This window comes from Megalops cyprinoides, chromosome 2 (assembly GCF_013368585.1).
Source record: "Megalops cyprinoides isolate fMegCyp1 chromosome 2, fMegCyp1.pri, whole genome shotgun sequence".
NCBI classification, from domain to species: domain Eukaryota; kingdom Metazoa; phylum Chordata; class Actinopteri; order Elopiformes; family Megalopidae; genus Megalops; species Megalops cyprinoides.
The window spans coordinates 749,844-775,627 of record NC_050584.1 but is presented as its reverse complement, the minus strand read 5'-3'; the positions used below and the strand labels follow the sequence as shown (position 1 = coordinate 775,627).

At 40.0% G+C, this 25,784-nt stretch overlaps 1 protein-coding gene across 1 annotated transcript; it reads right to left on the bottom strand.

Moving 5' to 3' along the window:
- Window positions 1-7,815: 7,815 nt before the first annotated feature.
- Window positions 7,816-24,714, bottom strand: esco1 (establishment of sister chromatid cohesion N-acetyltransferase 1). Its single transcript, XM_036521900.1, has 10 exons — window positions 24,647-24,714; window positions 20,127-22,377; window positions 19,933-20,020; window positions 15,541-15,610; window positions 15,176-15,278; window positions 13,652-13,783; window positions 13,392-13,481; window positions 13,021-13,164; window positions 10,901-11,085; window positions 7,816-9,944 (listed from the first exon to the last, which is right to left on the bottom strand). Exons 2-10 carry the CDS (start codon window positions 22,374-22,376, stop codon window positions 9,782-9,784), a joined length of 3,225 nt encoding a protein of 1,074 aa, XP_036377793.1. The 5' UTR covers window position 22,377; window positions 24,647-24,714; the 3' UTR covers window positions 7,816-9,781.
- Window positions 24,715-25,784: the final 1,070 nt, after the last annotated feature.

The following is a 25,784-nucleotide window of genomic DNA, read 5'->3' as shown; positions in this document are numbered from 1 at the left end:
ACGGTGACAATACAACAGTTCGACATAACACAATGACACTGAGACAAGAACAAGAATTATCACAGAAAACAAGCTACAAATATTTACAGCAAGGGCATCCAGGCACATGGTAGGTTTATAAATGTGAAAAATAAATATAAAAAATATAAATATAAATACACATTCCACAGGAATATGATGTAGACTGTTATATAAGTAAAGTGACTGTGCAGGTCTGTGTGAGTTTGCGTGTGATTAATGTTGGGAGTAGGAATGGGTGGAGAATAGTCCAGGCTTCAGTATGGGGGGGTGGGGGGGGGGGTTCAAAGTTCAGTTCTGTGTTGGAGCAGATGGCTGAGGGAGCGAAGAGAGTTCAACTTCCTAACAGCCTGGTGGATGAAGCTGTCCCTCAACCTTGAGGTACGGGCCTGGAGGCTTCTGAATCTCCTCCCCGATGGGAGGGGACTGAAGAGCATGTGCGAAGGATGAGTGGGGTCAGCAGCAATGCTCTGTGCTTTACGGGCTAGGCGTGTGTTGTAGATGTCCAGGAGGGAGGGGAGTGAGGCACCAGAGATCTTTTCTGCTGCATCCACTGTGCTCTGCAGGGTTCTCCTGTTGGTAGTGGTGAAGCTCCCAAACCACACAGTGATGCAGCTGGTAAGGATGCTCTCAATGGTGCCACGGTAGAAGGAGCACATGATGGGAACTGGGGCTCTGGCTCTCCTCAGTTTGCGGAGGAAGTAGAGGCGTTGCTGAGCTTTCTTGGCCAGTGATGTGGTGTTGTTTGACCAGGAGAGGTCCTCTGTTATGTGCACACCCAGAAACTTGGTGCTGCTCACCCTCTCCACAGCTGCACCATTGATGGTCAGAGAATGATGCTGGGTGTGCTCTCACCTGAAGTCGATGACCATCTCCTTTGTTTTCATCACATTCAGGGAGAGATTGTTGTCGTCGCACCACTTGGCAAGTTGGCTCACTTCTGTCCTGTAGTTGGTGATGAGACCCACCACAGTTGTGTCATCCGCAAATTTGATGAAGATGTTGGAGCTGTACTTTGGTGTGCAGTCATGGGTCAGCAGCGTAAAGAGAAGGGGGCTAAGCACACATCCCTGAGGGGCTCCAGTGTTCAGTATGATGTTGCTGGATGTGTGGTTGCCGAACTCACAGCTGCAACCCTATGTTCTGTCTCGACCGCTACACTACGCCACTGAATGGTGCCTGGTGGTCCAGTTGCATCATGGCATAAAATCACTATCCAGGACTTTCTCCGCTGTTGTCCCTCGATGGTGGAATGAACTTCCACAGTTCATCCATTCTGCTGAGTCCCTCTCTGTCTTCAAGAAACATCTGAACTCAACTTCCGCTCTCACCTGAGCACCTGAAACACTACCCCCTAAGGAATTTCTCATGACTCAAATTGTCTCCTACTAAACTGTAAAATAAAATTTTAAAAAATGTAATCTGATGGTTTAACGCACTCATTAGTTTTACATGCTAGTTTTTACCTTGCCTGGCCAGCCTTTGAAACTTGGTCATGTAGTGCTTCTCCGTATATTTTTTTCTTCTGTTGTATTCTACCCAGGGTTGGGTAGTAACAGATTACATGTAATCGGGATTACCTAATCAGATTACAAAAAATAAGTAACTATACTCAGCCCAGATTACATTAATTACATCTTTAAAATGTGGCAATTTTAAAATTATGAAACTTTTTTTCATGATAACCAATGCTGTTAACTCATGAAAAGCGCGTCTGACATAGGTCTATGGGGTTTCTTAGAAAAATACTCGTTTGTGACGGGGGAAAAAAGAAAGGTGTTGAGTCAAGATGCAAGGTTCAAGCAGCAGCAGTCCCTCCAAAACAGCCTTCCATTCCTGGCAATATCGGCATCACTTTGACTTCAAAAATGTGCAATTTGTGCAAGCTGAAAATAAAGTTGCTGTCATCCGGAAAGACCTCGACTTCAAATCTGAAGAAACACTTAGAGGTAAGTTTCCTTCTCAGTTAGCAAGCTACTGTTGCAGAAAAATCTATCTTGGGTATAGAATTTTGTTTCAACCATTTTCATTGCAGTGCTCATCAGCTCATTTGCGTCTGCCACAGTAGCATGGTTGATAATGGTAGCGATGGCTTAGCTCATTAGCTAACGTACAATACTGAGCAAATTACGGATATTGGATCTCAACAATATGGATCTTGCCATGCATAATGTTACCCAATACGATTGTATTGAGTCGGAGCACACCTGTTGCTAGCTGTAGTCTGCTGTACTGTGTGCAATTTTCAGTCAACATTCTAGAAATAGAATATTGAAGGGGAGCTTATGATCACTCATTTCCACTGTAGTTATCTAGCTAGCTGGCTAGCTAAACTGAACATATGACAAGTTGATTTTATAAAATAATGACACCGGAGTTTATACAGCGCACTGTGAAGATTGCCCACACCAACTTAGCAAGTGAACATATGGCAATGTTCTGTCAGTGCAACGCTTCAGGGGGAAGAAATACCCTCAATATTGGGAGTAGAAACACAATTCCTGTACCTATAGAAAGGATTTTTTTGTTCTTTATCAAACTCCTGCGACTAGAAATGAGTAGATAATTCACATTTCTCTTTTTATTCAAAGAAAGCTCATTTTCATTTGCTACTTTTGCTGGTCTAATTCACCCCCTTGTGCAGCATGGTATACATTTAGGTAAATCTGGCATTACATATTCGAATATATTCACATTCATATCATTTTTAGAAAGTTAGATAAGTTTGAACTCAATTTTATACTACTGTTGACAGCCCTGTAATATTATCAATATTATTATGAATATTAATACCATCTGGTGGTTTGACTCAACAATTAGTTTGAATGTCAGTCACAACAACTCAGTTACTGATGCCAGTGAAATATCTTATCTAGTTGCCATGTGTTTTAATAAGGGTAGTACTAGTCAGAAGTAGCCTAATTTATGAAGTTGAACATGTTTTCAATTATTTTAGAAGTAATAGGATATAAGAAAACATATTATTTCAAATGATTTATGATCAAACAATGACTTTCAAGCTTCATTTTTTCCTTCCATGTATGTATATCAGAGAAGACATGCTGGGAAATTTATGAAGAGCACACAGAGAGCTGACACAGAGGCTTCAGGACCTAGCAATGTAGATCAGCAGACTCATGGAGAGCCAGAAGCGAAACAAGCAAGCCTTGAACAATTTGTGAATAATATTTCCCAAGCCAAAGTAAATTCCCTCGTCTTCAGTTTCATTGTGGATGATGTCCAGTCATTCTCTTTATTGGAACAGCACGCATTCAGGAAACTAATTGAGGGCATAAGTGGGGGAAAGACTGTAATGACCCGAAAGACACTGATAGCTAGGCTTGATAAGGCATACACACACATGAAAGAGGAACTTAAAACAAAGCTAGGCAAAATGCATTCGGTGTGCACAACAGCTGATATTTGGACAGCTTCCAATAGGAGCTTTTTTGGGATGACTTGCCATTGGATCGAGGGCGACGAGCTGGAGAGGAAATCGGCAGCACTTGCCTGTGCAAGGATTAAAGGCAGACACACATATGACGTTGTTGCTGCTAAGACACATGAGATTCACGTGGCTTACAACATTGAAAATAAAGTCCAAGCTACTGTCACGGATAATGGTAGCAATTTTGTAAAAGCTTTCAAAGAGTTTTCAACAGCAAGTGATGACCATCATGAGGGGGATGACGAAGTTGAATTCCAGGATGTGGATGCTATTCTTGCTGAAGAGACAAATGAAAACCTGCATCTCTTTCTACCACCCCACCAGAGATGTGCATCACACACAATGAATCTGATAGCCTCCAAGGATCTTGTGAAAGCTTTGACACAGGGGCCCACGCGCAAAGTGTACTGCAGTGAGGCACAACTGGGGGAAGTTTGTGACCGCCTGGAGATTGCCAGGATGCTTTCCCATGAGACTGCCTTCTTGAAAGAATATGCTGAGGTCTTGAAGCCACTCGCCTTTGCTCTTGACCTTCTGCAAGGTCTGCTGGACTGCTGATACCCACACTACTAATTCTGAAGACGAAGCTATGGGAGAAGAGAGCTGCACCACGCTTTTTCTCTGATGTCATTGGCACCATCCTGGCAGCAATAGACACACGCTTTGTACAGTTGTTTAACAGTCAGGATGCAAAAATCGCAACAGCAACTATGCCACAGTTGCATTTGTGGTGGCTGGCAGAAGCTGAAAGAGAGGAAATGCGTGCAATGTTGGTGTCAGAGCCAACCCGTCTGGATCCAGGTGATGATGCTGAGTCCGACAACAGCAGTGTGAATTCTACACAGTCAGATGAGGGTTTCTTCAGTTATGGACCTGAAAACTCCAATGTCAAAGGTGGTGTTGCTGATGAAGTCCGGAAGTATCTAGAGGAGACAAGTAAGACTCTGGACTGCCTTAATGACTTTCCAAGGGTGAAGAGGCTCTTCCTTAAATCCAACACCATCTTACCCTCGAGTGCACCTGTCGAACGGCTCTTCAGCCATGGTGGTAACATCTTTACCCCGCAGAGGAACTGCTTGGCAGATGAACATTTTGAACAAGTGCTCCTCTTGCGTTACAATAGCAAACTCCTCCCTGTGGCCTTTGATTAAAAAACACCAGCAACAAAAACTTAAACAAAAGATACAATTCTGTACACCTGTAGACGTTTATGCCAGCATGTTTTTGTAAGGGTAATTTGATTTGACCAATTCTAAATGCTGAATATGTTGCCAGTTCTGTTAATTTTGACTTAACTAATATTTGTTTTTGTTTTTTAATGATGATTTATGAATAATGGAGTTTTTATTCCTTTTTATTTACATTAACAAACAAAAAACAAAAACTTGCACAAAAGAAACAGCATCCCACATGTTGCAGAATACCTGTAGTTTGTGCCAGTACTGTTTTTGTGAGGGTAATTTGATTTGACCAACTGTAAATGCTGAATATGCAAAATGCATTTTATTTGCATTGAAAATGTTTTGAGATGTTTAAAGAGAAAAAAGAATATTTGTGGATTTTTTTTGTAATCCAATGGATTACTAATTACAAAAATTGCCATGTAATTTGTATTCAGTAACTGACTACATTTCGAAGTAATCTGACCCAACCCTGATTGTACCTCACCTGTAAGTCGCTTTGGATAAAAGGGTCTGACGAATGAATAAATGTAAATGTAATCTGTCCATGATTACTCTGGTCAAGGCCCTGTAGCAGTTAAAAGGAGGAAAATTTCTCTAATTTTTCTGTAAAGGAGGGAAGGACCCTTCATTCCAAACCACATGAAACAAATTTCAAGAAATCATCTTGAATCTGTAGAATTGTTAGTGCACCATTCTTTTTCTGTGCTTCATATTATCTTATTAACAGTATAAGAACAATGGTAACTGAAACTCATCTGCCTTCTTTTCCGTCAGCACTTCTACTTTCCATCATAGAGAATGGTGTGAGATCATCCAGTGCACCTTACTCCTCCCACAAGCCATCTACCTCTAGTAGCTTCTCCACAGTTCGCTGCCAGAGTACTGAGATAGGGAACTCCCCACAACAGGTCAATCAAGTGTATGTATACCAGGGCAGCCAGCTTGCCAACCCTAACATATCCACCTACTCTAGCACCTTCTCCTCTTCTTCTTCCTCTACCCAGCAACCCAGCCATGCCACTCATCTTACACTCAACAGCAGTACCAACCAGCCCATCACTTCACACTGCACAGTTATTCTGTCCCTCCTGCCTACAGCCTGCTGGCAGGAGAGCCAGCTGGCCACCTGCACTCCTCATCTCTCTTGCCCCATTGCTGATGTTTCTAGTAATGTTCCCCTGTGGCCTCTCTTCAACCAGGACCTCTTGGGGGCTGAGCAGTCCCTCTATGGTCATAAGTGGACCGGCAGCGCCATGCTGACTACAACAACCAGGCTAGACATGATGGCCTTGGGCACCCCCCACCCTCATCGCCTGCTACTCAGTGGGCCCCTACAGGTGTGAGCGAGTACCCTGCTTCTTATCACTCACAAACTAGTACTCTATTCATACTATAATAATCTATGTCTTGTATGAATATGCCACCTTAATGTCTAACTACTTGTTCAGGTAGTAGGGATATGTATGCCAGTCATTGTAATTTGGGATGTTGTACTGGAGTTCTGTAGTGTGGTTTTGAATCTGCCTGTGAGACCGCTTAATTGATTTGATTGAATTGATTAATTTGATTTTAGCTTTTGGGTTTTAGAAGCCACTATCAATTATATCAATTATATTTTCAATTTCTGTGATGCATGAGTTCTGCTTAAGTTCAAAAATTGTAAAGTACAAGAATCACACATTTCAGAGTTAAAAAAACCCAGTGCCATCTATGGCTTGTGCAACCACTTCCAGGAATTTCCATGGTTCTGCACTATTTTAACAAAGGATATGTAGCAATTGGACTTCAGATCCTTGTGAGGTACTGATGCTGTTTTTGTGTATGTGTATATCCAAAGCAAACCCACCCAAACTAAAGTGTTTTTCTGTGTAACTGTCCTCTTTTCTCATCTTACCATCTACAGAGAATATGGTCTTCAGGTGTCACATCTGAGTTAGGTGTCATTCTGCAAGATATCATTTTGTTCGTTTTGTACAGATGTTGAAAAAGTACACTCTAGATATCTATGCTTGCTTATAAGATGCTTGTAGCTTTGTACTACCTGCTTTTAAAGTCCCAACTTAGATAAAACGAACAAATTTAACTTCGGTCCCAATTCTGAACAGAAGTAGGTTTTTAGATAGCAACACTCCCAACAGATCATATGCATAGCAATCATTAGCAATAAGAGGTTACTAACCTTGGCACCAAGCTTGACCCTCCTTGTCCTCTGAAGCACATGTATAAACTATTTATAAAATCTGACATCTGTAGCTTTAGAAGATCACCATGTAGGCCTTCCTTTGAAAAAAGAAAACACTTAATAATATGTTCATTACAGCCTATGATGTTCATCTCAAAACCGTTGTTGTGTGGCTATAAGTATAACATTTGTTTCTAAAATGCTATGTAAGAAAAAGTAACCAACTAACATGGTGCTAATTCTAAGCTTTATCTGAGCCCTTTATTCTATTTTGTACAGTGGAGTTTGGAGTTCTAGGTTCAGTTTGGACAGCACTGGTTTTGTTGGTGCTGAAACTACTTCACACCTCTACGCTTACTTCAGCTGTGCTTAATGAAGATGATAACCTTGCAATTGCCATTTCCAATAGGACAAATATAACTGTCAATTTTCCTTTAAAATGCAGAAGTTGTGCCTCTTCACAGTGCTGCAAACAAACATATTTTAAATATACCTGGTGAGAGGAAGAGAAGTAAAAAAAAAAAAAAAATGTCAACAATAAAATTTCACAAATGGTCAAGTACAGTGTGCCATTTACTGTGGGCTAATATTAAAGGAACAGGAGAAAAAAGAGATTTTGTTTTTAAATATTATGTATGTGGCAGCTCAAAATACAAATTTGTTTGTAAGTTTACTGCTTATGTACATTGTTTTTAATGGGCATTTGTTTGTCTTGCAAACAGGAAAAAAAAAAACTTGACTAGATTTACCTAATCTTATACCGATGGCTGTGACAACAGCTACAGTCTGAGGTTAGGACTTATCCAACCTTAGGAATGGAATTGCCTGTCAAATCACAAAACCCTGAGTGCTTCCACCTTTATTTCTCAGTTTCTTTTTTATTTCAAACACATGAAGTCATGGGCATCACAAATAAAAAGTATGGTTAAAAATAAAAACATAAAATACAATTATAAAATATATTAAATTAGCAAATAGCCACCCTTTGTAAATGTTTGCATTTAATTCTGGACAGAATCTATTGCCAGACTGAGATAGTTAGGGATTTTTCATTTCTTTTTTGCCTTGGATCTGAAGCTGACCAATGATAAGTGTAGGGCTGCTTCTCAACAGGTTTATAAGTTTATAAACTGAACTGGGGGTTGGAGAACTCAGAGCAGGTTTGATAAAAACAATTGAGTTTAAATGATGGCTTGTCTTATGTAATATTTTACATGTGTACTTCAGAAGGTTTCCACATATGTGTTCTTTCTGTGTTCTTCCAAGGCTCACTACTTTCCATTCAGAAATAGATGCGAAAAATACCCAGAAGACATGTTAAAATCATACAGTATTGCTAAAATGTACCTTGATGTGACAGCATTAGAACAAGTATAAGAATTTGCCCTCTAATTTTCTGTGGCAGTTTTGGTCAAGGCAAATATGAATTTTGGCTCAATATTCCCCCTAATTAGGCACAAAGTACACATCAATATTTACACCAGACAGAGACAGACTGCCGCAGCTTCCACAAATCCAATCCACTGATCACATTCTCCAGAACTACACTTCAGGCTTTAATCAATATATTACACATGAGGCAAGTGCTACAGCCCAGTTTTCCATGCCTTCACCAATAGTTTCAGAATATGCAGAGAGGAGCAGAGACAGCTAGTCAGTTTTAGCAAAGCCCAAAGGAATTGAGAAAGAATGAAAATATTGCTTGATACACTGTCATGTGTGTGGATTTTTTTTTTCCTCCCTGCAGTGGTAATTTATACGAGGAAACTGCATAGAAGCCAAACTATCCTCCTCTTACAAACTACCCTGATTACTTTTTATTTAACTAGGAAATAGTCTCTCTTCATGGGAATCACAGGGGAGTTGGGGGTAGTGTCGTTGGGATTGAAGGCAGTGGGTTACACAGTGAACCTGTGTGCTTTCATAACTAAACAAGCCACTCAGATCCATGAGTAGCTTTGAATCAAGGTTACTTCAAAACCATATTACAAAGATCCAGGGCACTTCATACCAATTCCTCTCAAGGACATTCAACACATGATTTATGTTCAAGTAGAAAACTACATTTACTTTTCACGTGGGTGAACGCTGAAACCTGCTAACTGCAAGCAGTCTGAAGGGGTCAAGGAGGGCCTAATATGAGCCTCCCAAACATCCCACTGATCCACTGATGCTGATGCTATGGTGAACTTCTGTCCTTCAGTCTCTAAATACAAACTCTAATCACACATACATGGTGGACTTACAGTTTTTTGTTGGTTTTTTTTTTTTTGTTTTTTTTTTTTTTACAGTTTTTTCCTTGTGGAAGTTAATTGTCTACATCTGTCTCAAAAGAGTAGTGTAGAAGGAAAGTAGAGTTAAGTTCTGCAGTTCGCATTAATTTACATGAAGTTGTGGGATAGTAGTGCATAGAAGGAATAAAGGACCAAAGACAGAAAACCTTAAAAGTATAAAACTACAGGAGTTAAAGCTTTTTCAGGGATTCTTTTGATTCACTTTTGCTGTTGAAAGGACCGTGCATGTAAACCTGTAAACACTTCCAATAAAATACAGTATTTTCTTTTCTTAAAAATGCATTAACAAAATATGCTTTGTTTTAAAATATTTTTAACTATGGGAATAAAGGGAAAATAAAACTTTTTAAACAACGCTTGTTATTTCTCGACCTGAGTTTAAAAAACAAAACAAAACAAACAAACAAAAAACAGTAGAAATGTTTCTGAAGGTTTTCCCTTGATGGAGGAACTTGCTTGCAGTAGCTTTGTGAACCATTCAACCAAGACCAGTGCTATTAAACTCACAAAGCAACAAGCCAATAAATACAACCAGATCTGTTCTTGACAAGATGGCGCCACTTGGATGCTACTGGACTCAGTTTGGTTGGAGTCAGTCACATCAAGAAAAAAACATATCTTCCAATCAGCCAGTGGTATGTCTAAGATGTTCCAATCACATCTGGCTGGGTCCAGCCGACCGGGTCCCGCTAACAAAGTTGTAGACCAGGAACTGGGAGGTGCCACAATAATGTGTGGCGAAGAGCTTGCCGTCGGGTGTTGGGTCAGAGAAGGCAATCTCCTCTTTGCTTAGATGCGATCCATAGATAAAGTTGTTCCTGCAGGGGACATAGTGTATTACTTTCAATTACACTTTTTTGTACATATCCTGAAACACTCTTTCTACATAAGTATGTAGTGTTTACCAGTTTACTAGTTTAGTCTCTTAACTAGTCAGTGGCTCCTCTCCAATTTCAAATCGGAGACCGTCACACTATAGACCAATATTCCTCAAAATCCACTGAAACCCTCTAACTGATCATAAAACGAAGAAAAAATCTCTCCCCATAAAAAGTCCTTGAACAAAGTTCTGAGGAAAAACATTAAACATTGATAACCTGAATTATACTCTTTCTATTGCATCCCACTTGCCATGACAGTTTTACATATTCATATAAACCTTTGATTAAGGACAGACTCTAAATACGAAAAGGAGGTGTTCCTGCAGCTTGTAAAATGAAGGTCATCTGATTATATTATTGTTAAAATCAATGAAATCTTTGATGGAATACCATCATCCTCACAGTAAGGCAAAATGCTCAGGTAGGCCTTGGTTGAAAAACTGAAGACACTTTTAGAGAGAAAGCCAGGTTCCAACCTGGGATTTGAATCCCTGGTTTTCTGCACTCTCGGCCATTTATATCGAGCTGTGAACCCCGTAATTTACTAGGTTCCTCTCATTCACATAGCATCCAATGGTTGGCAATCAGAATGTGTGACATAATCAGAAAAGATACTGCTTCTGAGGTCTCTCTCAAATTACACAGTTCAACAAGTAAGCAAAATGTCTGAAGATGGACATTTGAGCTAGCTACGTTAGCATTCCCAGGTACAATAGGGAAAACCCATTAATACCGAAGGCACACCCCAGTAAATCCAAGCAAAAACCTGGGTTCCCAAGCCAGTGTGATGGAGGGCTAAGAACCTCTTACAGGATAAATGCAAGAGATTTTTTCAGACACAAAATGCACTGAGAGAGCAGAGGAATGTGAGCGACAGCCTGGCAGCGGCTGACCTGAGGCACTCGATCATGCGCGAGGCAATGCCCCTCCTCCGCATCATGCTGAAGACCCAGATGCGACTGATGCCACAGAGCGCTGGCTCCGGCGTGGTGGAGCAGCACCAGGCCCTCTGCCGCTCAAACATCACCTTCTCCCCCTCCGAGCCCTCAGGCGTGGCCTCCTCAATCACCCTGAAGCCCTGCGGACACACACACATACAGGGAGACAGCTGCACTGGGCAAGATGTCCGAGAAAGTTGTAGCATGTGCAAGAGGCTGCCAGCTCAAGTTAGCTGAAGCCAATATTGTCTCAGGGAATCAATAAGTGATTACTTTTGGACTGGTCCCCACTACAATGATAGCAATCATCAACAAAGTGAAGAAAAATTTAATAGTGAAATTTTCAGAAGAGATGGACTTTCAGGTACAGAGGCTACAACTGCCTGTCAATAATTAAAATATAAATAAATACATATAAATATAAATAAAAATACAACAAATTATTTAAAAACAATCAAGTTTTAACATCTTTTCTTGCAGGGCATCTCCAGTGGTCAACAACCTTTTCAGTATCTTACTGATGCTTAACTGTAACCACTGATATCTATTTATCTTTAAGTTCTTTTTTAAAATATTTCAAAAAGGGTACACAGGGAAATAATCTGTCAATCAAATTATGGACAGCACCATTTCATTACTGTTACGACATCACGTAATAGGTTATCCAGGAGGTGGCTAACTAGTTCATAGCTTGTTACTGTATGCTGCTAACTAGTTTGACTGTTATGTTGATTTTTTTTTTTCCAAACCAAAAAGAAGTTATTTTTATTATTATTGAATCACAGACATCACCACTTTGTGACAAGTTAATTTGTTTGTTTTATACATAAAATAGAAATTGACACCTTTACCTAAAAACTACATGTAATACAAAGCCTTCAGATTCACTATTGACTGCATGATTATGACTTATTTGCGTACTTTCTGACCAGAATCTGAGAGGAAAGCATGCGAGTCACTGATGGATTGTATAACGTTAATAAGTATTGATCACAAAATGTAAAATGATGCAGCCATCACCACTGATATTTCATCTGCCCATTTCCACAAAATCAGCTTCCAGAAACACCTTTAATCCTTCCTTACATTGAAAGGCACTTGGCAAATATACAGAGGCCTATTATTTTAAATGTTTAAATGTATTGTCAAATGTGCATTACTGAAGACGTCTGCAATTATGAGTTAACAAAGCTAATCGGTAATCACCAAAGTATCTGAAATATTATAGCCTGGATAGCTTGGTCTTCAATACCTCGCTTTGATTCTGAGATTGGCATTTGTACTGAAGGTGTTTATTGCTGCCCTTAAGTGCCTTAACTGCATTTTACACACACACACATTCTTTTCTATCACATAAAAATGAGCAGAGCTTTAGAGTGATTCCAGAAATACCCCTTCCTTCTGGCATATAGTTGTGGGCAAGCAGTGTCAACTCTGTCCTATGTTGAACTAAATGACTACTACCAAACAAAATTTAATACAAGATATACACTTTGACAGAATAGATTGCATAAATGTAAATATTCTCTAGCTGCATAAGCACTTAAGTGTTTGAGGTTACAGTGCTTCCTTCAGAACTGAAGATGGAAGGAAGGAAACTAACACTGGACTGTACTGAAAACAAAACACATAAGTTACCTTATTATGCCATAATTAGCTAGTTGTGTACCATCTATTCAATAAAACAGATTATCTGCGTAGGAGTACATCAATTCCTGAACACAGCAAAAATATACAGCGCACTCAAAATCTAAAGTGTACAGTAAATTTGCCCAAAAATGTTTCCCTAAATGGACCTTACAGATAATCTGTCTTCTGACTGTAGCTATTAACTTGAAACAAAACCTGAGCACAGTACATGAAAGACAGAATGAGCCATGAAGGAAATGTAAGGCAATACCTGATGAGTTACAATGCACACATTTAAAAGCGTTTGGATTTTTTATTTGCCTGATAGAGCTGTCACATAGTTAAAAACAGGAGAAGCACTGACACCGCATATATGCTTATCTGAAGTATGACATCACAACATTGATCTGTCAGAACAGATTGACTGACAGCCCAGAAAAACCCACCTCTTGAATGTGTTCTGCAATGAGGCACCCAGCAACCTTCTTGTCACTGGAGATAAAGAGGAAGGTCTTAGTCTGAGAAGGACACTTGGTTTCCGCCTGCTGGAAACCCAGGTCATTATCGACCATCTCCCGGATCTCCTCCACCTGAGGCAGAAACAAGACGAGCTTTGAGATATGGGGCTCTTGCAGAACTACAGGGCCAAGACTAACAGACATGTGGCAGCTACAAAGGTTACCACGGGACATCTCATCTACGGTTAAAAACACTACAGCTACACTGACTGGTCAGCTGCAGCTATGGATATTGAAGTGATCCTCTCACTTCAAATCTTGGGAACAAAATTAAAACAACGCACAAGAAAGATGTGTACCTTCTTTAGTGCATATTTGGGGTCATCTGGAAGAACCAAGATGATCTTGCCATCTGGATACTCGCCCAGAATCCTTTCTTTCTTCCACCCCTGAAAGTAACAGTGAATGAGAAGGAATACAGTGGTACTGTTGGTACTCCAATGCTGGCGGAGGTGTATGACCTTCTGCCTATGCTTGTGTGTGTATGCTTATTTGAAAGCTTTGGAAGACTGCATATGACAACATTGTGAATGTCCAAGGCCCTTCCCCACTGCCTCACCACATATCTGACGGCACTGATGAACTGGTTGTGGAACAGCAAGTGCTGGGACTCATCCTCGGGATTGGCAGCAGAGTACAACATCCCACAAACACTACAGGTCACAGCGCCAAAGTGCTTCTGACCCGCGTCCTGTACAACACACAGAAAATCTTGCAGCTACACACTTCTCCTGACTCAATGTCAAGGTTTTGGTGTGTTCATCATGGAAAGACTAAGATTATCATCATCACTGTAAAATTAATTCAAGAGTAGGGCTGGGCGGTATATCGACTTTTTAAGGTATATCGATATATTTTCAAACATGATATAGGATGAGAGAATACTGTTTATATCAATATAGTTTGATGCTGCGTTACATAACCCGTTTCTCCCTCTGCATCTGCGTGCAAACCCGGTGTTCTGTTGATTTGTCCTACCTTATCAAAATGTCCTATTGTAGCGTAGATTGGTAGTCATGTCTATCGATCTTTGCTACCCTATCGGGAAATACTACCACAAGTAGGTTGTGCTACCTTAGAAGCCAAAAAAGGTCGGCAAATCTTTTTTACCTTTCCAGAAAATGGTTCTAAGCTAATTACATTATTGTTTTCATTAATTCATCCAACAGCAATTTCGAAAATGTTGTCAGGTAAATTTTAATAATAGGCATAGCCTACTTACAATCTATCCATTACATAAACTGCATGTATTTCGACAGTCTAGTTTACATGCTGACATGTAAATTAGTAGTCTAGTTTGTCCATCAACACATTTCAGTCAACACCAATGTAAAACTTTAAGTAGCATATTTTGATATTCTAAACCTTATCAGAAAAGACTACCAGGATATAACTACAGGATGTTCTGATGGTCTGAATTACCTTTTCAGAAAGTGCTACCAACATAAACCTATTTTTATCTAATATAGGCTATTTATTTTATATATTTTTCATTTACATGTTGATATATTGTGCAGCTGTATATTTTCAAACAGGGTAGGCCTGTTGTTATTTTTATTCTGTTTACATCTTTGTTATTTGCACAGCTGTGTGTTTTGTTAAGCAGGAGAGGAAAACCTGTAATTGTACACTATTTTAATCAGTCTGTTATTGTTGTTGAAAACAACGGAAGGAGCATTAGGTAGGCCTATTTTTATTTAATATAGGCTATTTATTTTATATAATTTTTCATTTACATGTTTTGCAGCTGTATATTTTCAAACAGGGAAGGAAACCCTGTCTTTGCATTTTATTTTGATCACAGTATGCTTTAATAAAAGTGCTTGTGACACATGTGACATCACACATGTGGCTTTGACTTACAACTGAACATTTAGCCCACTTTGTAGAAAATACCGAGATATATATCGTGTACCACCATTCAGCCTAAAAATACCAAGATATGATTTTTGGTCCATATCGCCCAGCCCTGTTTAAGATTAACATGATTCCTATGGTCTAGGGGTAGCCAGCATTATTTGTTTTTTTCAGGTCTGACATACTGCATGCTCACAGTGTTTTTCTTGGGGCAACTTAAACTCACCATAGTTGTTTGCTGTGCCCCTTTGTCTGCATCCTTGAACCTCCTGACTTCTTTGTGCACACGGGTGTCAGAGCCTGGGCTGCTGCTGCAGCCAGAGAGAGGCCTGCCGGGAAACACAGCACACCGGCAATGGAAATGGACAGGACAACAACTGACACTGTAAACAACCTCACTCGAAGCTTCAGCTGCAAAGTCACGGCAAAGAATTTTACATTACAAAACAAAGTTCGTCAGCTACTTGTACGCGAATTTACAAAAATGATCACATACAATATTCTATGAACAGAATGCATAACGAAAGAGTTAAACCATTTTTACATTGGGCTGCTTTCTGGTTTAATTCGACGAAAGGTCGGAGAACTTACTGAGAAGACGCGTTTTCTTGTGGTGCCGTATTTTCAGGCTCTGCCTGGGCTGACAGCTTCATGCTGGAATCTGAAGAAAGAACACAGAGAAAAAACAACACAAAAAACTTATACAAAGGGATATGTTCTAGTGTAGGAATGGGAATGAAGTTCATGTCCTCTAGATCTCCAGATCAGATCTAGTTTTTTGTAATATTAGTTAGATAGCCAGCTATCAATTTGCCTTTTTGCCTCATAAAATTCCACACTGGTTTGTCTCACAGCCAATTTATTGTGTTAGCTAGCTTGCAAGGGTAGTACTGGATGAATGGGTATATGTTGAAAATAAAACTGAAATGGTTACTTATTAATACTAGCTGCAGTCACATTCTACATTCTGTTCTATAACCCATTGCAATTTATGGCCACAAGCACTGAAGAAAACCTTTTCAACTGAACCTAGGTGACATTAGTGTAGATCACCTCCAGCACAGCAGTTGTTCTTGATCAAATTCACTTGTGCTTCCCCATTTGAAATCAAATTTACTTCACGTAATACCATTAAATGCATCCTGTCTATAAAAACTTGTACCAGGTTACAAGAGTCGAATTTTTGGGTGCCCAAAGGACTTTTTATACTACTTTTTATACCGCTTTTTATACTATTGTGCCAGTGACCTTGATTAAGTACCCTGTTACATGTAGTGACTGAGCTCAAAATGATTCTGCTAAGATGGATGATTCTTTGATTATTCCAAAGTGGACTATATAAAGTTTTAGTGTAGAAATAATTCTTTCCCAGTGTTTTTGACCACTATGCAATTGACTCATAATAATTATTCTTCTAAATGGAACATGCTGTGTAAGAGGCCGATTTACACTTGAGATATGCACATAATTCCTGCTTAAGTGCTTCCACAGAGACCTCTGCACGTATTTCACTCCTAAGCGTATTCAGCTTATGCTCCAAGCAGGGAGATGCACGTTCGGGGATTTCGCCCAAAATGCAGGCGTGTTGCTCAACATGAGGGTGTGTCTCATTGCTTTACAAGATATGCATATTGTGAGTTGACACATATATAGACATAGTCTATTTCCTCTCCGCAACCCTACTTCCCAAGAAAAGGTTGAATAAACTCTGTGCTACAGTAGCCATTGTGGGTAACAACACTGTTGGTAATTACACATGCATGTACACATGAACATACCTGCAAATAATGTGCCATGTCATATGGTGTTCAATAAGAACAAATCACAATATTGCCTATACTACACTATCTTGAAGTTTCTCTAGCTAACTAGCTAGCCATCAAACACAAAAATAAATAATTTTATTGTTGTGGGCAGGCAGTGAAAATAAGTTCTAAAACTACACTAGCTATCTACAAATACAAAAAGGCATTCATTTTACATTAATACATTTTAACACTGTCATTTTGAAAGGCCGCAGTGACATGTGGTTGCAGTTGCAGTGACATTCACAACGTAGTTAGCCGGCATATTGAACATATTTTCTAGATCTATGCAAACTGAAGATTGCAACAGGACCACTGTATAAATAAAAAATGCCTTCTGTACAGTGCCCAGTGCCGTAAAGGAGCTTACACAATTATCTCTAAATAAAAAGCACCTGAACCATTTTGCAAGCTAGTTCTGAACCACTTGCTAGTTCAAACCACAAACAACATACTTTCTGTCAAATGCCCAGGTGCTTAAACAAGTCCCTGTGTGGGACGCTACGACACACAGATGCCTTAATCTAACACCCTACACTCACCTTTGAAGAAAATTGATACTTTCATGACAAGAATTCAAAAATAATCTCAAATATTGTAATTCATATTGCTGGTATTTCTGTGCAAACGTCCACATTGTCTGTGCTGTGTTATCTACCCAATGAATTATGTGAGAAAAAACTTCAAATTAAGTAGATAAATTTAAAATTTAATATTAAACACCCTACTGACAATTTAATTTGTACCATTTTATACAGAAGTAAAAAAAGTGTTCTGCAATGAGGACTAATAACTCAATGAGAAATCTATTGGACTTCAGGCTCTAGGAAGGGAGGTGTTCTTTTCCTGGGCAATTCCAATTTCCACAGCCCACAGCTTTCTGCTACCCATTTTAGGGAGATACATGGGTGCATATGTTAAGTCTGACTTCTAAACACTGAAAAACGCACAATTAAGATGTGCAAAAAATTAAGTCTGAATCAGCCCCTGAGCAAGCATGTATACAAAAAAGTTAAACTAACCAAATAACGTAAAATTACGGTGATCACATCAATTCACTCTGCTAGAACTATGCTCATAGGATCCCCCACAATAATTTTGTTAAATTGTTTTAGAAATGTAAGAAAACTTGAGATATAAAATTTTAACATTTTAAAGGCAACTGAAACAAAGCTACACATGCAAACATGACTTGAATTCAATTAGCTAATTCTTAAGTTTTCACATGGTCCAGAAATTAGGAAAATGAAGGTAAATATGAACTACTATGTTTGGTAATATTTTTTAAATTCAACATTAATGCATCTACAAAGTACAACTTTGAAGCCTGTATAACATTATGGCTGCACTAATTATTTAAAATAAATTGTGCATAACATGACCATTTATTACATGTTATGTAGAAATGGATGTCAACTCTATCAGATTATACACATGACATAGCTGGGGACATTGGTGTCCTAATGTCATGCGACACTGTTGGTGAAGTTGGATGTTATGTTAATTTTTACATAATACTTTGTTACGATACAATAAAGTGTGCCATGTTTCATGCACAATGTATTTTTTTCAAATATTATAGTGCTATCAGTAGTCACATAGTTTAATTCTGAACCATCTTTCAATGCAGGAAACAGGAAAAAAATCAAGATCAGATATCTCAACTATTTCATCATAATTTCTGCTGATTTTACACCCCGGCTATGACCAAGACAAGCAACAAATTGCAACCACGATTGAAAAATTTGTGCAGCAACTTTCATGAATAAGACAACACAAACAACACAAATACGTTATTATTTTCACCAGTGCAAACTTTGCTCTTAAGTACCAATCTACTGAACGTTTTACTCATAACATTTCTATAGATTTACCCCATTAATAGAAGTGGTGCCATTTCCTAACTGAATAATGGTAAGGGCTGTAGATTTTTTTAAAAATGACTGAAATGATGATTTTACACCACCAATGGATTTAATGTTGTCCATATAGCAACATGCTAGCATTTCGCAGCCTAAGTCCCCGCAGTATCAACCAAATGACCACAGGAAGCCACCCTCTCTCTCAGATGCTGACTCGCAGCTTCCCCCACCACCTTGCCGAGCCGCAGCACCCCTCCTTATGCCCAAAACCACTGACGGCACCAGAGCCAGACTCACTAAGCCCCAACCGCTCTGTCCACACCACCACTTTTTCCCGGGGAGTTTAAACCCCCTCTCCAAGTACCCTCTCGTGTACTCAGGCAATGCAGCAAAGGCTAACTGGTCATTTCAGTGGTCCCTGAGTCAAAAGTCCCCCACCTCCCCAAAGTTACATAACAATTTAGGTAACAAAAAGTAAGCAGTCTTGATTTGTAACATCTCTTACTTGAGAATGCATCACTCGCTGCTCTGCATGTGTGCCTACACACGAGACACATATTCTCTGTTTGCTGAAAGGATCACACCAAACAGAAAGAAGTGAAGCCATACACTTGGGCTACAAGGGCAGGTAAGGCCAGCACTCCCTATTGTCACTCCTTTCACTGTCTCACTTGTCACCTGTTTTGTTTGAGATGTTGCAAAATACAGAGAAAACCAAGTTTTATTTCAATCTGCTGTGGGGAGATTGGGGAACCTATCAGCTTGATACAATTTCTTAAAACTAGTTACATCCACTTGTACATGACCTTGTTGTGGGCCCCCTTCATTGAAACTAGTGGCATTGTTGTTAGCTTTATTAAGGTCAAATCACCATCTGAGCAGAAACATCTGAAATTCATTAACAAAAACAAGTTCCAAGTTTAATGCTGGCGAAAGTACCACAAAAAATGGTAAATTCATATTACCTGTGCATTACTGTCAGCCTATGCACTGTCAAGGCTTTTCAGCACACTGATTTGACACACGCTATGATACTTGAGCTACATTGAGTTACTTCACTCAACATGGACTCACCACTGGAAAGAATGCTGAAGACTCAAACATCATGTCAAATGTAGTTTTTTGTTAAGAAATTGTACTAGTATTTTCTCCAAGAATAGGGCATCAATCATTTTATAAAATACTGCACTGATTTCATTGTAAAACAGCTTCAATTTCTTAATCAAATACTGTATGTTAACATTAATTTTATGGAATAATGTTCATATTTAACATGGAAAAGACCCATTCACCAGAACTATAAAAACATTCCCTACCAGCCTTCTGGTAGCATGACTGCTTGTCCGGTGTCACTATAGGAGGCACTCTTGTGGCAGGGGAGGAGCAGACTGATTCCGTGCAACCCTGTGGGGAAAAAGGGAGTTGACTGTTTACTTTGCATAATTTTCACAACAACTGCAAGAGAATTTCTGAAATTTTACAAGCACATCATATAGAACAGTACGGGTACCTCATCTTTAACATGTTTAGGACTAGGCAGAACATCTGTTTTCTCAACCATGGGTTTCACAAGGATTGGTTTTGGTTCATCATCAACTCCATCTAGTTCAAAGTCATCAGGTGAGTACTTGGGTCTGGGGGCATAGGGTTTGTACTCCACCACAGGCCTCGGCTTCTGAACGGTGATTCCATTTGGCATAGGTGGTGCAAAATCTGGCAGTGGCTTTTTGTTTTCGCTTCCTGTTTTCTTGGTCTCATTTCTGGAGGCTGTGGCTGGCGATGGAGTTGGACTCGAGGGAGTGGGATCAAGGCTGACTTTAAGCCCCAGCTCTCCATCTGTGGAAAGCCTCTGATTAGCCTGGTCAGTCTTAAACTTCTTCACCCGGGTCCATGTTAGTTTTTCTCGCTCTAGCTCTGTCTGGCGCAGCCTCTGGAAGCGCGACAGCTTTTTCTTCTCATTGGATTTCAAAGGCACCGAGATTTGGCTCAGAAAGAATCGCTTCTTTGGCTCCTCGGCTTTGACCATATCCACTGTTTGGGCATTCACAGGATGATCTAATGAACCGGGCTCATCAAGAACTGAAGGTGCTGGGATGCTGTCCTCCTCGGATTCGGGCTGTGGAGCCTTCTGATTGCTTAAATTGGCTGCCTCTATATCCAGCTCTTCTCCCTTCAACTCTACAGTGTCTGAGGCGATGTCCTCCGCAATCTCTTCACACAGGGCTAGAAGGTTTAGCTGCTTGACAGCTGCCTTCTTGGCTGCTGCCGCCTTTTCTTCAGCTAGTGCAGCCAAACGAGCCTTGGTCCTGGCTTGAGGGTTCATCTCCTGCTTCTTGGGAGGAACTAGGCTATCATCAGTCTTTGGCTTGGTTTCCGCCTTCACAAGGTCAAACATGTTGGTTTTAACAGACACACTTGTGATCTCCTGTGGCAGTGTGTGAGTTTGGCCCTTCTGTGTGTATACATCTATGTATGGCTGGTTGTAAATTTTCGTGTTCACTTTAGGCTCACCCTCCAGCACTTTTAATTTCAGGTCGCTTTTGTCATCTGACTCACCATGTGCAATTAAATCACATTCGTTTTGGATAAGTGGATTATAAAATTCTGTTTCTACAATTTCTACACTCAAAGCACTGTCTCCCATGTGTACATGTTCCTCTGTTAGTGCTGTCTGTGGATCCGGTGTGCTCTGAAGATCCTCCATTTCACCACAGCTTTTTGTGTCCTTTTTCAAGTTCTCTAAAATGCCAGGGCTAAAATGCTTGTTAACTCCCTGCATTTCTGATACACTTGAATCACCTTTTCCAATTAAGGTTGGTCCATAAAGATTTGACTCCTTAATTACTTTGAAAAGTGCTTCCATGGGTGGAGAGGAGTTTCCTTTTACACTCTGTCTAGCCTCTCGGCAAGCATTACCTTTGTCCTGGGGATCAGACAAGATGTTTCCCTGCTCTTCCGGGGTAATTTTGCTCCTTTTTCTGCTCAAGGCATCTTCGTGTTTTGATTTCACAGTACCTTGGCGCTTAGGTCCTTTCTTGCTTTTCATATGGACATTACAGCTTGGGGACTCTCTAAGTCTACCATAATTGTGATCTGCCTGGATTGAGTCAAGACTTATGAGCTTCTCCACATAGATGAGACCATCCTGAGTTTTATTCATTTCAGTTGGGGATTCAATGTTTTCTCGGACTTGTTTTTTGGCTCTGAGCCCACTGGAAGGGGCCTTTCTGTTATGGAGCATCCTAGAAGAGGTGTCCTCATCGCTGCCCCTTGATGACACTGAACCGGAGGGGACCCTCCCTGTAGTCTTCCTGACGCGGGTGTCCTGTGTTTTCCTTAATGAGGTGTTTGTATTATCAGGCAGCTGAGTCGAGACCGCTTTTTTCAGAGCTGGTCTTGATGGCACTGCTCTTTTGCGTAGACAGGATCTTGGAGCATCGGTGTGCTCCCCCTTCGCTGTAGAGAAAGCTGGTTTTGACGTGCACTGGTTTGCTGCTTTCTGGGCAACTTTCATTCTGGCAGAGTGGCGACTGGGTTTTGTTGGTTTCTTTGCATCTTTCGGTGGTGCTGGAGGCTTTTTCTTGGCCCGGGGAGCCACCACAACCCTCTTCTGAGTAGCAGCCCCTCTCTGAAGCTTAGTCGATTTCACAGAGGCCATAACATTTCTCTTGGGCTGCAAATCAACAACAGCCTTTTGCTCCAGTTTTCTTCTCTTGACTTGAGATTCACAGGAAACCACTCTTCTCTTGCGAGATGGCATTCTGCAAAAAGGGAAAAAAAGGAAAAGTAGGGCAACATCAGATTAAAGGCTGTTAAAGCACTTATTCAATTCTAAATAACTAATCGATTATGAAATTACAAATGATTAAAATATGTTAAGCCACCTCAGTTGGGTTACTGGTGTAAACCAGTACCTACTTGGATGGTTACTCAGCCAGCATTTGATTTAAGCTTGGACCAGTAGGTGATGTTACTCATCTTACTTAATGGTTCAAGGCCAATTCCCACATCAACGCTTAAGCCACTTTGCCTGGAAGATAAGCTAGTATCATCAACCAATTGTTCGTGGAACTGAGGGCGAAGGAGCATAGAAAATGGTGCAATATATTAAAATCAACATCAATAGGGGCTGCAAAATTCACCATCACCAGTGAATGGCATGATGGATGTGTCTACAAGACACTTGAAATTTTAGATTCTGATCATGTAATCTAGGCATGTACATGCAATGTCCCATCTTTAATAAACATCAGAAATATGTATTTACATAGGGTTTCCATTCAGTTGCCAGAGACTGCCATCAGGCTGGTAAAACCTGATCTATCACAAAATATTGAATTTTGACAATGAATCGGTGTTACTTGATGAGTCTAGCTATTTGTTAACTTTTTACACAGTAAATTATGTGCTTATGGCTTGTGCATGTATAGCAGAGCTGAAATTAGCCAAGTAGCTTGTGTGAGTCCTATGTAAAGCCAGTATTGTAGCCAGTAGCAGAATGGTTTCAGCAGTGATGTCACTCCCTGACACTTGGCTAGCTAGTGTTGTTAACTATCGAACTATGGAACTATTTTGAAACTTCCAAGAATTTTGCAACCCTTCTTGTATTCTAATAAAAATAAAAATATCAAAACTGAAATTTTTAAAACGAAATTTATATTTGTGTGTATGTATGTATGTATGTGTGTGTGTGTGAGAGAGAGAGAGAGAGAGAGAGAGGAGAGAGAGAGAGAGAGAGAGAGAAATAGTATACTATATACAAGTATATAGTAGCAAACAAAGTTGTGCAACTATTTTATTTCATTTCTTTTGCGTGATAAATTGTCTAATTTACTATTTGGTATCAAAGTTTTGTGTTTCCTGCTTGGTATTGACGAACGTTTGTTACACATACATAAACCAGGGCGGCAGTGGTAGCATAGTGCCGCCTCCCCCCCCCCCGGATAAGAATGTCTGCGAAATAGCATTACTGAAATGTAAACTACCTACAAACACCAGCATACAGCTGACGTTTCTCCTGCAACTGCTATCCCACTACAATGATGACACGACATACCATCTGGAGGATCAACCCAGGGTTGTCACCTAGTAAAATGGATCACTGTTGACCGTTTTACTAGCGTCTGGTGTACAGCAGTTTCAGATATATGCCATTTATTTAAACACTCATACAAAAGTCCCTCCAATAACCAGGCCCTGTCACTGTTGCTCCTAAAGTCAGAATCACAGTGGCACATCTTGGCACACGATATTACATTTCATTTATAATAACCTACTATCGTTAGATAGACACAGAAAAAATAAAGGTTAGCTAGCTAGCTTGGAAACCAATAGAGGCCTACTAATGTGTTAAATAGATTATTTTATCAGAACTGTTAAAAAAAAAAAAAAAAGCGAAACTGTGGTAGGGAATTGAATGGACAACCTGACGTTACTGTAGGAGTTAGCGAGCCGGCTAATTTAACTAAATAATTCCCAAAACGATTCGGAAGACATGGTTGACAAGCACAAGGTCTATTCGACACAAATAGGTAACGATAGCTCCGCTAGCTAGCAAGCAATCATGCAAAATTGGCACCGGCAATAATTTAACGTACCTCACAGTTATTTCATATAGCTAGCCATTTCTCTAGTCAGCTAAACAGCTACATACACAGACAACTAGAGGCAAACCTTGACAAGGTAACGTTAGCTAATTACGATGCCAAACATCTGCGATGTCGGCTGAGAACCATCCTTCCTGCACTGAGCACACCAGTCCAGTGCTATTAATTTTAGTTTTAATATGATTGCAATTCCGATATAGCTAACTAGCAAGCTAGCATAACAGTGAGGGGACGCACAGCCCGAGGTAGGCTAGCTAGCTGGCTTGCTAACTAACGTTAGCTACCGAACCAACAACGAAGAAAAAATATCAGATCAGGCAGATTAAATAGGCCAGGATATCCATGTCCGGGGTTACCTATAAGTATTGTGATAACGACAAAATATTACACGAAACACTACGCGGTAAAACACTGATGAACTTACTTAACCAGTTGTCTCTCCGTCTCTCAACAACAGCTGTTTTTCTCCGTGAACTTAGCGTCAAAGTTCGGGATTACTTCCGGAGCCAAAGGGCCGGAACTTAATAAACAGAGGTATTTTTTTCCGTCGTTTACAGCGGGGAGCAGTGACTTCCAGAGTGCCGGAAGATTTCATGAAAGAGATTAGAAAGGAGACCTAAAGCCTCTAACTACCGAGCAAAATGAGTTTGTGACGTTAATGCTCTTGTCACGCGCTTTTCAGTTTCTTGTATCAAATGTAACATAAACAGATGGGGACTGTAAAAATGTCCCAGAGCATGGCGTCCATTTTAGGTCCTTGCATTCTCGCATTACCAAAAAGTTAATATACACCTACTCTTTCTATCCCTGCTCCTTACTCTTTACATAGGCCCTTACATTTTGTTCAAGGGTAAGGCCAAGTGATAATGTGTCTTGTAGTGGATGCATAAGTAATTAATTAGATTATACTGATGGAAGATGTTCTTACTGAAAGTGACTTTAATAACTTACAGTTTTCATAATAATAGTCTAAATGTTATCCATTGATAGGTATTCACTGAAGGAATTAAGGGCACATGCTTTGACCAAGGCTCTCTGGGAATTGATTTACTTTTTTACTTTGATTTACTAACCCTGCTCCTTACCCCTACGCCAAAATATTCAGTTGCAGTAAGTACTGTGTATTGTGGTCCATGTCATTTTCTTACATTCAAGTAATAGCACTTTTTTCAGTCTGCACAGTCCTAAATGCTCTACCTTCCCTTATTTGTGTCTTGAACTGTTGCTGGAGGGACTGTTGTTTGGAATGGGACATGAAGTTGTCTTCCACATGAACCAAACAGCCTGTGTGTGCCTGCAAGTTTACCCTTCTCTGTGAAGCTGTTCGTTCAACTCAAACTGGAGTCACATCTGTATATGTTAGCCACTAAAATTTCCATACAGCTAGTTATTAAGACTAGTTTCTTTGCTAGCTAGGCTACTTCCCGCAGACGAACACCACTCTGTGGACTGGGGTTTGAGAAAAATTGTTTTCAGATATTAATTGAGAAACTCTGATAACTCATATACAGGGATAATTAGGGTGGTTGTTTTTCACAGTACACACAGCTTTTTTCAGAAAA